The sequence below is a fragment of the Ixodes scapularis genome, unplaced genomic scaffold (assembly GCF_016920785.2).
Source record: "Ixodes scapularis isolate PalLabHiFi unplaced genomic scaffold, ASM1692078v2 PGA_scaffold2__306_contigs__length_199485367, whole genome shotgun sequence".
Lineage (NCBI taxonomy): Eukaryota > Metazoa > Arthropoda > Arachnida > Ixodida > Ixodidae > Ixodes > Ixodes scapularis.
In genome coordinates, this window is record NW_024609857.1 from 65335901 (window position 1) to 65351804 (window position 15904).

Sequence of the window (15904 nt, forward strand, 5' to 3'; positions counted from 1 at the left end):
CCAAGGCCGCGGTTTGGGCTCCACGCACGCGCAGTGTGGAACACGCAACGATAGCGCAAACGCACAGGGTTTGCGTTCGCTCGTATACGCAGTACTAAAACTCACTATTATCGCGAAACGGAGAACGCACGTGACTGTACGTTATGGACGTATGAGAGGAAAATATAAAACAACTCGCGTAAATTACGACGACTACTTCTTTAAATGCATTATCATTTAAAATAGGTACCTATGAGAAAATACGCAGTTTCGTCTGTTCCGCGTCAGTTTAGTGAACATTGCACACACCTTTTGTGGTTACACTTTCGCGTTTCACTGTAAACGCGTTGTGCGCTAAAAACAGAACAAACAGTACAAAGCAGATATTATATACCGAATTAATTTACGAGCTTATTTCATGGTGTAATTCGTCTATGTTTAGAATCGAAACACTGGGTGTAAAATAGTTGGTATATTCTATGAGCATGATGTGCTATCTACTTATTTTGTTTTTGGCTTTTCGCCGTGTTTTGATTGTTGCTTTCTGTGGCGCCAATTTCAGAAACGCCCAAGAAGATGTCGCTTTGTAAAACTTACAACGCTGTTTCGGCGTTACTGATCATAGTCTTTAAATTGCCAGTATGGAGCGCTGGACAAGGTGGGTTTTATTATCTTTTATATATGTATTTTCTAATGTCTAAAAATAATGCATCTGTGTATGCACGATCAGACAGATATAAAATAGTCATAAATATTAGATTAACCTTTTGAAACAATTATAAAACATCGGGTGTTAAAAAAGGTGTAATGTGTGCATCAACAATACTAAGTCTAAGTTAAGTGTAAGCATTTAAGCGAGCTCGAGAGACTATGGCGTGGGTCCGTTCATGAAAATATCAGAAATAACAATCTCGGGAAACATTTATATAAGGATCTGATGGCGTTCACTTTGGGCAAGTTTCAGACCAAAATATGTCTTATTTGCTATAGGTGAACACTGGATTAAAGTAGATACATGGGCTGTAGTGCATGAACAGTATGTTTAAGAACTGCAACTGCCATCAGGTCAAGTTTGATATACATAAACGTTTCTTGATTGTCAAGTTTAGGATAAAATGATGTGTTGTATGTCAAATCGAACCTTATTTGTGGCAATACTTCAATTACTAAAATATTAAAATTAATAATATATAGGACGTCTGAAGTCACCAGGCTTGATCTACAATAAAAATGGACGCTTGCACAAAGCAATCTAAACTTTTAGTCAAAGGTGTATTTCGCAGGCCAGTTTTATCATGCAAACCTACAAAGTGTAGCTTCCTTTCTGTACAAAATAGGGCCAAGAAACTTGCCAGGGTCAACGCCGGACGGCGACTCAAACGACCGAGTCGAGTGGCGGTGCGCGTTGGAAGCACGTATTGATAGATGGCGTCGGGAGCAGCGTCGGAAGGTGTAGCCGACCGGCGAAAGGAAGCAGACGCCACGTAGACGAAATCCGTCGGAAAAAAGAACGTCGTCATAATGCAACCGCGTTCTTTTAAACTTCAAAATGTTTCCTTTATTGCCCGCATGTTAAACCAAAAGTATACTAGAAAAATATGTTCATTTTAGTAAATCACGGTCATCGTGAGCAGTCTCGATGAGGAAGCAGCACCATCTATCAATACGTGCGCCAAACACGCTCCGCCACTCGACTCAGTCGTCTGCGTCGCCTCCAGCCGTTGACCATGGCAAGTTCTTTGGCCCTACTTCTTAGAGAAAGGGAGCTACGCTTTGAAATTTTACAAGAAAAAAAACGCACCTGTGAACTTCTCCTTTGACGAAAAGTTTGGATTGCTTCGTGCAGGCGTCGAGTTTTACGATCCATTTTAGATCGGGCCTGGTGACTTGAGACAGTCTATATAACACGTGCATCTCCACAATTTGTTTTTTTACAAAACAAGTAAACAATTTGTTATCAATACTGTTATTCGATTTGACCCACCGCGTAACTGTAAGAGGGCTGAAGGATAGATTTCGTGGGGCGAGTTGTCTTGTACCACATATATATTTTGCTTTATGTTGTACTTTTATGCTCTAGTCGAAATTACGGTCTAAGATTTTCTTCTTCATTGTATTTTATTGTTATGCGTTTCTTGAATTGTCTGCTGTAAAAAAAAGGGGGTGGGGTGGGGCGGGGGGTGGACCACTGCTAAGCTGTTGATGCCGCTTTTTGCCCTGTTTTCCCGTTTCAAACTACGGTATATTTATTATTGGACCATCGAAAATAGTTTTTTATGGCTAATAATCGGGCTTCACCAGGCCAGTTATGGAAATTCAAGTCATACTATATGTTTGTAGTGTAAACACCCCTTACTCTGAGCATTATTATAGAATATGCTTTTTTTTTGTTTTTTGTTTTTTGTTACAGCGTTGCCGAAGTACGAAGGGTCATTTTATGCTTCCGGCGAGATATTCCGAAGTAACTTTGAACTAGGAGAGGAATTCAAACGCAGAGAAACAAACGTGTTTGAGGAAGCATACGACGCAGTTGAACGGAAGGCCGCCCTTCGCATACTTTTGGACAAGGAGGAGATTGTGTTCTTTGAAGATTTGTATACGAAACATAAATTCGTCATGCATACTTTTGGTGAGTGGCGTTTCGTTATCGATATTCTGCGTGAATTAAACTTCAAATGGTTAGATTCAGTGGTCAAAAGGTGATCACTTTACAGTGGTCAATGCGAAAAAAGTGCCGCCATGTTTTTGCCCAAACAAAGGCTCAAGGGGCCCACGGGAAGGTTTTAATGCGAAAGCATTAACTGTCCCATGGAGCGAATCGGCGTTATCAGCTTTTGAAGCCGCGCTAAACGGCACCTGAATTCGCCTGTCCCATGGAGCGAAACCTGTAGTCTGTAGCAGCGAACTGATGGATAAATTCTCATATTGACTGCCGCGCGTCATAGAGCTGCGGCCCCCGTCGAGAGGAGCAGAAGCGGCCGCGGCGCCTGAGGCATCTACATCGTCGACGGCCGCAACCTCGGCAGTAGTGAAACGTGGCCGTCCACGCCAGTACACCGCAGACGAACTAAAGGAGCGGAAGAACGACATTCACGCTTTCGCATTCACAACTCATAAGAACTGCTTAAATGTCTTTTCACTTTAACTTAAAAACATAAATAAAAATAATACCCGCCTATTGAACCATTGATCAATTTTGGTTTATATCTGTAATATTGAATTTAGGTAAATGTTTTTTTTTCTCTTGGTATTTTCACATGATAAATCCACCACCTATCCTCAGTTTTGTTGGAATTTCAGTGCCGTAGCGTGCAAAGCACAAATTTACTATTTATTTAGGCTTAGGTTTATTGAGTCCACGTTATATATAGCCGGTAATTTGAGCGGGCATTCTTCTACGCGAGCTTGACCATTCTTCAACGCATCTCTCGTTACAAACCGCAGTCCGAGTGACGTCGCGCTCGCATCCATTTCGGGAGCTGGATTGGGCTGACGCGGCCGAGCACTGATCACAATAAGAAGGCGGAAAGCGTTCCGAAAGAGACAAGTTTTTTTTTCTTAAACTTCTAACAATTACTTCGATAAACCCAGGAAGCACATATATTGTGTCGGTCATGCATTTTGCGAGTGTTATGATTGGTTGTGGTTGGTTACAGGATACTGGGGAGATTTCAGATGCTCTTCACGCGCGGCACACTGGTGTAACTTCCTGGATCTACCAGAATGATCGAGACAAGTATAAATTAACTCAGGACCTCTGACGTCGCCATATCACTCGGGGATCTATGCTTCGCAATTTGGAAAGTCAGCTGCGCGCGCCGAGAGTTGCCAACTACTGCAGGCCTCCTTGAGCAATACTTGGGACATCTGCTTACGCTCCCGTTCACCTGCTTTAATAGGGACTACTACTCTGTCTTGTGTAAGCTACTTTTAAAAAAGTAATTAGTTACAGTTACAGATAGTTTGACAAAATGTATTTAAGTTACAGTTACGGTTACTTAAAATAAAACTAACGCGTTGCAGTTACAGTTACTTCGAGTAACTTAGTTGCTTTCAACATACTCTCGTTTTTTTTTACTTTAGCGATGAAGGCTTTGATGACAACACACAATGACTACGATCTATATTTATTTTGGGTCTCTCAGAAAACTGTCATTTTACTTCTTGAGATAAACAATATTACCGTCGCACGAATTTATTGAATCAAAGCGTTGGACTAAATAATAATTTTTTTTTTTTGTGTTATAACGCAGCAGCAATTGTTTTTCAAAGATCACTGAACTTTGTTTTTTCGATGCTGAACACATCTCGCCCCTTGCTAGAGATGCGCTCAACGGGTACGCTGAACGGCAGTGGAGCATTCAGACGTAAGAAAACTTTCCTAATGGAGGGAAGGCCGTTGAGGCTCCAGAGCGCTGTTGAGATTTCAGCCTCCCGCCGTTCCGTCTCCATGCCTAGAGATAGTGTCCAGAAATGGAAGTCAAAACTTCCTCCGAGGTGCTTGCGAAGGTTGGAGGAAGAGGACCTCTCGGCTCCGTATACTTTTTTGCAGTGTTTGCAGCAAGTGGCGAAGTTATCGCCACTAAATTCAAGGTCGAAGTGCAGTTCATGGGCAACAGTAACAACTGTCGTTCGTCACTGATGACAGCCTCTCGTTTGAGCTACAAGAGTTAATTACCATCCAGCTATTTTTGTTCTTTCTTGCGACGTTCTTTTCGTTTCCTTTAAAGCTCTCTTATTCCCCTTTCCCAGGAGCTGACAGGAGATATATATACGCATGAACAGACTGGTACATAGCAATAATTGGGAGGGGAGCAGAAGACTTAACTATTTGGAACTGATTAAAGTGGAAAAGACCGTTAGTATGAAACAAGGTAAAAAAAGAAGTGAACAAGAGCAAGAGAAAGTCGTCTCGGAATGCGTTTTGCTTCTCTTTTTGATTTTATATCATATATGCAACGGATAACAAACGCCTCGACCGTGTAACACAGCTTCACAGCGACGAAAATAAAACTTCTGCTGACTGTTCACAATTTTTTCTACACACTCAGAAAGGGCAGGTCGACCAGTGAAAGCATCGACTGTCATCACGGTCAGACAGTGTCTACTGGCGGCGACTCGCTTTTGTAAAGAAAGCTAGCCGCGACTGCTGCGACACCTTCAGCGTTAAACAAAAGGTGTTTACGTGTCGCGTGTTTCCGCAAGGTGGCTCTGTCGCTTGGCTGAAGAGGGGGAGGGTGTTCGATGAGGCCGGAAAGGATGAAGACGGGGCGAGAGAGTCACCCGCAAAAAAGGGTGAAATAAAGCAAGGGCAAAATTCACTTTTCCGCGCGATGAAAAGGGAAAAACAAAACTAGAAAAACGTCTGCCCTCTGCGCCGGCACTTTGTTCCGACAAAAAAATGTTGAGTCCTTGTTTTATTTTGTCCCGTATAATGTGGAGCCCAACCTCCGCAAGTGGTCGGCCCGCTGTAGTGTTCAGAAATAGGGGTGAACAAATAGGCGGGGGGGGGGGGGGGGGGGGGGGGGTTGCCAAAAATATTTGTATCTTTGCTGAAATTTTTAGCTTCTTTTTCTTAAAAGTATTTAAGTTATCGTTACAGCTACGTGAAAAAAATACCGAGTTGCAGTGAAAAGTTACCAAAAAATCAGCGAGGTTGGAGGAGGACAGATCGTGACGCCCCAAGCGGTTAACTTTACAACTACATTGATGGGGACAACAAATACAATGACTCAGCGCTCGGCCGACATAACCGAACGCGGCGTCAGCGTTCGGTTGGAGTTCGTGTTTTCCGGTGAGGGGGAGGAGGGGCTCTTTTGTTTCCAGTAAGGCCTGCATGAACAATGCAGCATGCACGGTCCCAGCTCCGCACAAAAGCCGAAGTGAGTCAAGCTCGCATTCTCTGAGGATAGATCCGGCACTTTACGTCGCTTCGTCGATTGTTAGTATTTTTTACATTAAACTGTGCCCCGCGCTCTATTGTAGAAGATGACATGAACATGCCCATAAGGCCTGTCGGCATGTGCACAGTCCTTGTGTTGAGTAAACACCGAGCGTGGGGAAAACAAACGGGTCAGAGCGCCTCCTATAGTTCGATCTCCTGCCCAAAGACCCCGTCTGAGGGGGTTAGCCTGTTGAACGCTCTAAGCAGGTATAAAATAATATTATTGCCCCCAACAGCCCAAAGTTCGGACCTGTGGTGTTTTTATCCCCAGTGCTTATTATACGAAATATAGAAAAAAAAGTTTTAATGACGCTGAGCAAATGTGTCAGGTTGCGTATCTCACGGTGTGGGGTTCGATTCTTTTTGCGGCGCTTTGTAAATCTTGTTGTTTATGATTAAGTACAAAAAACTGTGACTAAGCGTTCTTCTACACGCTCTACGCATTACATTATATGAGCTATGTAGGCTTCATGTTGCCATGTCCTGCGTTTAACAAATTTCCGTTACATTCGTGGGTAACGCTTTTCTGGCGAAACTCAGCCCATGAACACGTTTTGTGTTAATAGTCGCACTCTATTTTCGAAGAAAGTTCAAAGCCAAAATCCAGTCTTTGAATAGCCTCATGCGCATTTTTTTTTTCTGAAATAAGCGATATGCAGTTAGTAACATGCCCGTCCAATATCGTTTCATAGACGTGTAGCCATCTTCCTATCCTATGAAGTGGTACATCTTAGTATGCCTTCTTCGGTTCGCAGTAGTTATTCGAATGCCTTAGATACGCCTCAATTTTTACAGGGTTTTCAGTCTTTTGTCGGTTAAGCGAGGCAACAACGTATCGCCTTTATACTAGAAATGCAAGCCCCACTGTACTCGTTTGACGACTTTAAACAGGCCATGAACCACTGTTTTTATGTGCTTACCAGTGCTAGTTGGACTGTAGATTTTATGTTCCTAATAAAAGGGCCTTATATTTGTTTTCTTCTCGCGCTATAATGTTCAGAACATAAAAAAAGGAGCTGCGTTGACTTCTCCCGATTCGCAGCCAACATGTGCCTTGAGTTCGTATTGGCAACTTTCAGAGCACGTGCCTTGCCTGGGCAGTTTTGAGTCTGGTTCAGACAGGGCGACTCGTGTTACGACCGCTTACGTCTGATAAAGCACCATATACCACTACGCGTTATTTGCTCCCAGAACCGAGGGCCGTACAATGTGTTGTGGTAAGACCCAACGGAAGGCGACGCAATGCAGCGCAGTGAAGGGAAATTTCTTAACCAGGTTTTACACTGGACAAATTGGAGGGCGCTGGTAAGTTACAGGAATAACAAAAGAGCGACATAAGGAACAAAGAGAGAACATTTTGTTCTAATGAACACGCGTCTGTTCTCACAGACGGATGGTCTGGGGTGTTTTGACATAACAGTTAAACTTACGGTTGAAGTAGAGTGTAGGGATTATCCTCACAGTAAAAATAAATTGGTGTGTGGATGCTCATACAGCATGAACTTGGTCTGCCTCAACGGGCGACTTGTCTCTCAGCTGTAGATGAGCAATTTAGCCGGTGCAGTACAACCGCTAGCCTGGGGCCTTTAAAGGGTGGCTGCAACAATTTCGGGACTTTGGTCAAAACGTTTTGGAAGTTGCCTTCTGACACTTCTAAAGTAAAGAACAGAAAAACGATTTCGCCTCCGTGTCCTAGATGTGAGAAAAAAGATAAATATTGTCATTTCTGGCATTCCTCAACTCACTTCCAGTCTTCAGGGTCACACCTGGTCGCACTCCTAGTGACGTAATTCGGGATGCCGTGTAAATTCCCGTGTGCTTTCTCGGAGGACGCTTCCTCTCCCTCTCTCTGCTGACATTAGCGGGCGTTATGCTGCAGCTTAGAGCCGAGCGAGGTCACGTAAGCTTCTCGCCGTAGTTCCTTCGGCTGCCACCCGCGGCTGCAGGTAGGGGAAAAAGCTCGACTTTTGCTTCGCATTTATGCTGGAGAATCGCGACATTTTTTAATGAAGGAGATGTTTTCTCTATCCTCCGGGACACGATAAACGACGTAAGAATGACGAGATGCAAATTTTTTTAATCTTAAAATAGTTTGCCATGTGCAGCACAAGCCGTGCCTTGTGCGTACAGCGATTCAACGTCAGTGGTACTGAGTGCGTCGCCATTTGGCGCAATGGGTGTAATAATCAACAATGTGTTTGGAGGAGGAAAAATAATAGTACGCCATTACACAATCCAATCGTGGTTTTTGGTTAATCACCTTTGTGCTCTGTCTTGTATAAAACGTATTTCGGGGAACGTAATTTCATGGTGACTTTATGTTGATTGTTTTTAATTCCGGCTTTAAATTTTTTTTTTTTTTAAGTAAAGCCGATAGCAGATTGTTTGAGTTTCATTAGATGTGAATCTAAAACATTAGAAATATCCTAAGATTAGGCAAACGCGACAAATAGAGATGTTTTGGACGTTTAAGATTAGATTTTGCCTTGCAGATAATATTAAAACATGCGAACTTGCTGATGCCGACGACTGTGGTACAGGTGCTACGCACTTAGAGCTTAGATACGCGGCAAATAGCGATTTGTTTTTGTTTGCAAAATAGAATATTGTTTTGCAGATGGTTTCACGACATGCGAAGCTGCCGACAAAGAGGACTGGGAAGATAAAAAACACCTAGTTACGGTACTTCGTGGACCGGATAAACGAAAGTACACGTTTCTGCGTGACATTCTCACCTTACAACGGAGAGTGAAAGTTAGCAAAACAATGATTCAGCTCGTACGGAACATGTCCTGTAGGACATTTGATCTGGACATCCGAGACCCTGAAAAACAATATATGAAGCCCGTGATTACTTGGACGTGTAAGTTAATTTTTCTTTCCTCTGGTTTTAAACTGCAGTTTCTAAACTATGGTTCCCGAGCAGTGGGGCGCGAAGCGATGTCGCGGAGTGTTACTACGGGCGTGCGACGAGCTTCGGAAGCTTTGTCGGGCCTTTAGAAATTAGCGAGTTTTCGTTCATCGTTCTGATACTTCCAAAACGATATCGATAGGGAGTTTTAGTATAGATTGTTCCAATAACCCCTCTTACAATATCCGATACTCCGCCGACGGCTTTGCGCATACATCATCATGTTATAGAGCATGGTTATTGAAGGTATCGAAACGATGAACTAAAGCTCCCTAATAACGATACGATACATGCGCAATGGCGTCAGTGGCGTGGTATTGTCATCGGAGTTATCCGAACGATCTACGAAAACTACATATTGATTTGTAAATATATCAGCTTGAACCTTTAGAAATAACTAGAACACAAAGACAGAAAGGACAGGATATGACACACAGCTGACTACCAATGATGTTTTAGTGTAAACTTCTTCCTTGCGCTTTTGCTCCTTCCTTTTGAGTCCCAAGTGGAGCGCGATAAACCTATTATATGAATTGCCCTATTCCACTATTAAAGATCACTTCCGATATTTACACTTATACAAAAATATATACAAATCATTTGCGCAGTACTCCTAGCAAATTATTGTTTTTGAACTAACCCACTACATGCATGCTCGTGCTGTTGTTGTTTGGGGCGTGACATTCCGTAGGTATTGTCTTTTTTTTGTGTATGGTGATTGATGGCGTGCTGACACAATCCTTGGCGTGCTACTCGATGGCGAGCGACTTGAGCATTTCGCGTGCATGAGGATGGTTGTTTTTTGCAAGAATGGTGGTACTGTTCAAAGCTACACTGCACTGGCATGTCCTCCAATGAGCTGCCAGATGTCCTGCCGCTTTTTCCTTTAGAGACGCTGCATGCTCACGGGCTCTGTCGTTGATACATCGGCCTGTTTGGCCGATGTATCAACTAAAGTTCAAGCTGATATATTTACAAGTATGTACAGTGCTAATCACACTTGTGTATAACGCGCGAGCGTGCGGCTTTCTCCGGGGAGCGCCAGACTGGTGCCATTCGCGGAAACTAAGCTAGTCACGTGGCACAACATGGACCGGCCCTCTCGAGGGGTGTCCTGCCCACTTTATCAGCTGGCGGCGAACGCGGAAGGCGCTCGCCGCGTTCGCCGCCAGCTGCTTTTTACAGACATCATTGCTCGAACAATAAGCAATCTAAAGCATGAAGGCGTATACAATGATGTCGTCATCAAAAAACGAAAATTATAATTAAGCACTTTACTTTTATCGCTTATCAAGTTAGTAGAGTACGCAGGACACCCCTCGAGCGGGCCGTTCCATGTTGCGCCACGTGACTAGCTTAGTTTCCGCGAATGCCACCAGTCTAGCGCTCCCCGGAGAAAGCCGCACGCTCGCGCGTTATAGAAAAGTGTGATTAGCACTGTACAAATAAGCTCAACTCTTAACCGTTATACATATTAACGTAAAATTAGCGACAATGAAACCGCAAAGAGTAGAAAGCAACACAGGACATGAAAAAGCCTTTGCCTGTTACCTCTAAGTGCGCAGGTGCATGATTATCCTAAGAATAATTATGTGACTTGAGACTACTTGCGGCCGGATGGACTTAAAAAAAGCATTTAAGCCTTTTGTGACTGTCATGACGGGCCGCGCTGTAGCGGGGGAGCTGGTCGTAAGCAGCCGCAGGAGGCTTACATACCGGTTGCGGTGCAGTCGGTTGTAGACAAACAGAAAAGTGTGAACCAATCCTTAGTCTGCTAATAATGCAGTGTCTGAGGGATTTGCAAAGTGCTGCAGCAGAATTCTCACAAAGTTCAGACAGAGACCTCTTAGCCAGCAACATTTGGCGCAAACATATAGTAGCTGCGCATACGCTTCCAGATTGCTAATACTAATATTGATGTATTGTTAAATTATAATAAAACCCTCTAATTCAAAGCGACCGATATATCTGTTTGGAAGGCAAAAAGCTCGGTGGCCTTCTTTAAGATCATTCTTCACTTTAGTTTTCCCCCTGAAAACTCTAGACACGTTTTAAGGTATCTTGCTGGTAGAAATAATTAATCCTGATATTAAATCCAAATTTAAAGCATTCACCGTTCTCAAATTTGTGTCTTGCGCTGCTAGCTGAGATTTTGCTTCTTTTCTTTTGGCTGTTTTTCGGCAATCTTATGTCCGGTGAGTTTTTCTACGGTGAGCTTTTGCTCACCTTTTAAAATTTTTACGCCTAATGGCCTCGTGAATTTCAGCAAATCTAATAACTATTGAGTTTTAGTTGTGTTACTTACGAGCATTTGGTTTAGGTGCCGTATACACTGATCAGACAAAATATTATGACCACCCCTACACAGTGTGAATGAGTGCGCCTATCTGAAGCGCCGTCCACTTATTCTACCACCTGCTGATGTGGATGGTACTTAACGGTTGCGGGGTGACAGGGGAATCATTTTATAGACTATGTTTGCATATATGGAGAAAGGCTGCTGATCAAGGAAACTTTGACAGAGGGCAGATCGTGATGTCCCGAAGGCTCAGAACAACAATTATCTCAGAAACTGCAAATAATGCCCGGTGTTCCCGAGCTGCTGTCGTTGCACATATATCAAAAAGTTGGAAACGACGGTGGAACTTTTAGTAGACGCCGAGGCTTTGCACGTCCAAGTCACGTAACAGAATGATTTTTCCCGCTTGAAGAAGCAAAATAGGCGGCTACGTGTGGCTCATATGACCCCTATACAGCGTATAGTTCAAGGTATATAAGTATTTCTGAGCAAGCAGTTAATTTTACTTCGTTTGATATGAAACTCCGACACAGATGACCTTTGCAACTGTTTTGAATTTTCACGCCAAAAGTGTATCAATATGACATTAGATAGGTGGTCGTAATGTTTTGGCTGATCAGTGTGTGATGCTTTGCTGCGAGATAGTTGATCTGTCTTCGCTCTATCTACAGTGAATGAAACGCTGAAAGATAACCGTTCATCTAGTACAACTGCCCCACCTCCACAAGTCACATCTTCGAGACCTCAACTCGAAATTAAAGGTAAAGACGCCTGTTTGTTTGTACAAACAAAGCAAGGACAATTTGCTCGAAGTGGGATTGATTTTTCCGATTAATTAGGAGTTTGGGGCAGTAAAAGGTTTCATAGGAATACCAAGATATCAACCAGCGTTGATCAAGGCGCTGGTTCTCTACGTCATGAGAGAAAGAGTGTATCAGGAAGTGAGCAGATAGAGGACAATAGAAAGAGCCAGAGAGTGAAAGAGAGAAAAAGAGACAGAGAAAACCCACATAATATACTGTGTTCTACACGTTATCAAAATAAACATGGTTGATGCAAATCAGCTCGAAAAAACAGGAAAAAAGAAAAGAAAAAAACACGACAGGACGGAGCTGTCGTGTTTGTTCCTTTCTTCGCTCCCATTTTTTGAAGACGATTTTCATCAACCTTGTTTAATCGTTACCAACAGGCCGAGTTTACTATTTTATTGAAGTTTAAAAAAAAAAAAAAAAGTAACGAAATAGCATCACCTGTTCATTCATCAGACAATAAAGCGTTCTGGAGAATTTTTACCACTTTGAAATTGGAACAACGTAATGTTACCGATTTTATCTAAACTTAGAGGTCGTTACATTTTTCGTTAGCTCAGCATTGTTTTGAATTTTACCATTTTTATTTGTCCGTTACAAGCCAAGGACACGAACTTCTACATCAATGAAACTTTTACAGAGTATTTACATTGTGCTCAATAACATCTGTTCGTGCGATATTTCAATGTTTTGTGGTTCTGATTAAATTGACTTTGCTCTGAATTTGCGCCTGACCCCGAGTTCTTTATACAAAAGAATTGGGCGCAACGGTAAACCTTATTACGTTTAATCAACGACTGGGTCTGACAGAGAAGTTCCTGTGCGGTGATGAGTTGTTTCTTGAGCGGAAGTGTCTTTTTTATACACTAAGGTCTTTAAGCTATGCCACGAAGAAGTTGGGGGCATTAGAACACGAACACCAGAAGCTCACGAGTTAACGGAACGTTACTAGAATCAACAGAAGAGCTAGATTGAACTGGTGGGTAGGGGCCACGCGGGACTGCGACCCAATCGGTCTTGCCCTGTTACGACCGATAGGCCACAGCCCGGCTCCGAAGGATACGCGTGGGCCAGGCCGTCACCCCGCTCACGTGAGCCGTTCTTACAAAACAACCAGAGAATAGCCACTGCAGTAGGTGTAGTCACCCAACACACGTGCGAAGAGAGCCAAAAGCTGCACCCACCCACTTACTGCGAGATTGCCCTTTTCTTCCGAGGTCCATTTGTTTGTTCATTTTATTCGAAGATAACGTTGTTTCATGCTATCTTTGAAGCTCAAAGAAAGTCCCGTCGAAGTAGTTCCAATTTTTCTGATCTCTTTCTTGCTGACTGCAGATCTAAAGTCGGCCATGTACACGCCGATAAATGAGACCCTTGCAGTCCCTTGGGAGGTCTCCTACATGATTGAACTTGCAACGCATAAGACTGAATCAATGACCACGAGGATATTTAGCATCGACTTCATCCGTCAGTCATCCGTGAACAAGCTTCTTGAGGTAAGCACTGACACCTCTAAAAGTTATTTCTTGGCGACAAACGGCACGCGTTAATTTTTCATGTCCGACTTGCATCAGGGACACAGCTTTCGAAGTTAAAATATTCGCTGCCTTATGGCAACCCCATGAAGCTATTTGATCAATGCTAACGTAATGTTCTCGAGAGTTAATGATATAATATAGGTAATGTTGTTTGATTAACGAAACCACGCTTACAAAAGATTAGTTCTGAACATAAACAAATCGATATAGATCAACATTCTCCATATAGAAAACCGTTGTGCTGAATTTTCTACATCACATAGCGAGGGTCAGAGTGGGTTACATATTCTGACCCGCGCTCTGTTCGGCTGCATCTCGAGTTCAGTCAGTTCGAACACGAGATCCGACCGAACGCTGTGTCCAATATGTGGCCCGCTCTGGCCATCGCCAGGTGTTGCAAAATAATCAGTACTACGTCTTTCAAGCTATGGTGTTAGCTGCGCCTATTGCTGCAGCAGCTCGTGCGAGCTTCACGAACAACGTCCGCGGGTATGCTCGAAACTCTTCTCGGAAAAGGTTCGTGGGCCACAAACGCAAGGCCCGATTAAGGTCGACGCATTAATTACCACCGAGTGCAATCCGACAGATGACGCAGCTCACAGCAAAAGATATTTTCCGCTTGGTTACACCAATGTTTCAGTTTTAAGTGCGCCATTAAAAAAATCGGGCACAATATTGTTTTCAAGTTACGCAAAATCTTGGATTGATTGGAATCGTTTCTTGGTATTTAAAGCCCATCAAGTATATTCCTTTGTTGATGGCTTTACTTGTGCTGTTGTGCATGTGGTTGTATGAGTTTGCTTAAGGCTTCTATATTTTTTTATTATATTCGAAGAAAAATAGTTGTTATTGCATTCATTTCTTGCAATTAGAAGTAATCACCGGCAACTCCATAGACCTATCAGTTGCTGCCTTTAAGGGGACATGAAACTTAGAGTCACTCCCTGACGTGAATTACCCAATGAACTCTCCTTCGGTTTTTTTTTCTAGGCAATGGCAGTTGCCGAAACAATTTGAGAGATAAGAGCATTGTTCATCCCCTCAACTTGAAGCCAGAACAAGCGGCCACGTGGCCTGGTGCCTATCGTATAATGCCAACGTTAATCATAGCCACGCGCTGGGGTTAGCAAAGTAGAAAACGCGCGGTGAGCTCCAGGCATTGTTGGAGTTGAGCTATTCTCATCACCGAAGCGTTTGGGTATTAGCCGAGGCATTGATTGTTACGAGCCGAAGTCGCTATATTACCCAAGCATCAAGGAGAGTGCAGGGATTGGTGTTCCACGCGCCACACGCGCACGCCTTCCCCGTATAAAAGATTCGAAGTAAATAACCAAAATAAAGCGTTGACGAACGCGCGTGCAAGATGCCATTTGTTTTAGGTTTTTGCTTTAGAAAATTAACTACTCCTGAGCACGAGTGGCGCGTGGAACACCAATCCCTGCATTCTCCTTGATTCTTGGGTAATATAGCCATTGAGGAGTTTCAGCGACGGTGTCACCACCCTGGCGGCCGGTCGCCGAAAGAGAACGAGGGGGATAGGTTCGCTGGGCGTTGGCTTTGTGTAAATGCGTTGGCCGCGAACGTAGGCTTACAAATTTCGGCAGCAAGAATATTACGCGGCTCTAGTGTTCCGGTACGAGCAACAGAGGTGACACGATCTGCTACGACACGCTACGACCACCCGCCGCAGCGATGCAGGCGTCGAAGGAGCGCAACTTGTGTACTACGCAGTCAGTCGCCGTCGCAGGTCGTTTGGCATTCAGGGCTTGCCGCCCCGGGTTCTTCGCTTGTACTTAAAACCGAGTATTGTTTCCTGTGCTTGTGTATGTGCTCAGTGGCTGAATATGGACCTCATAGAGCAGTTCTTCAGACTCAACAGCGACTCAAAGTTGACGGAGGGGCTTGCAGCAACGCTTTCGATTGGTGCACGGGTGTGACGACTACACGGATAAATTTTAAGATTGCTGCTAGCAAGGTGGGCCATAGTCGCTTTATGTTGACACGATTTTGAGTGTAAGTACTTCGTGCAAAGGCGAATTTATCGCGTTTCTAATCCACCTTTGTTTTTGTTGTTGTTTTTAGCACGCACGACCGACTGCTAAGCAAATGCTTCTGTACCGATCACGGAGTGAATGTCTTCGGCCTTACATTGCGGAACGCCCAATAAAAAGTCATTTTCGTTCAGCGAGAAAAGTTCCCTTTCGAGTTACCTTCTTTGATTGATAATTTCTCCCGTACTTAAGTGCTTTAATCAACACGATCGATTAAGTTTGCTTCCCTAGTTAGAACATTTTTATGCCACATGCGGCACTAATGCTTGGCACGATGTATGCCACTGGTGGTATTGTGAATTGGTTTACTTCCAAAGCTAGCAGTGTGACAGGTGGGACCATTCAATTTGCTAAAAATGTGATATGGGAATTT

At 43.6% G+C, this 15904-nt stretch overlaps 1 protein-coding gene across 1 annotated transcript in view; it reads left to right on the forward strand.

Annotated features, from left to right (window-relative positions):
- The first annotated feature begins 555 nt into the window (after positions 1–555).
- The window catches only part of LOC115325758, a 51579-nt gene continuing 36230 nt past the window's right edge, over positions 556–15904 (forward strand). The window contains exons 1-5 of the mRNA XM_029986474.3: positions 556–637; positions 2390–2608; positions 8541–8786; positions 11805–11894; positions 13278–13438. Coding sequence (XP_029842334.2) covers positions 556–637; positions 2390–2608; positions 8541–8786; positions 11805–11894; positions 13278–13438 — 798 coding nt within the window. The remainder of the gene's footprint in view (positions 638–2389; positions 2609–8540; positions 8787–11804; positions 11895–13277; positions 13439–15904) is intronic.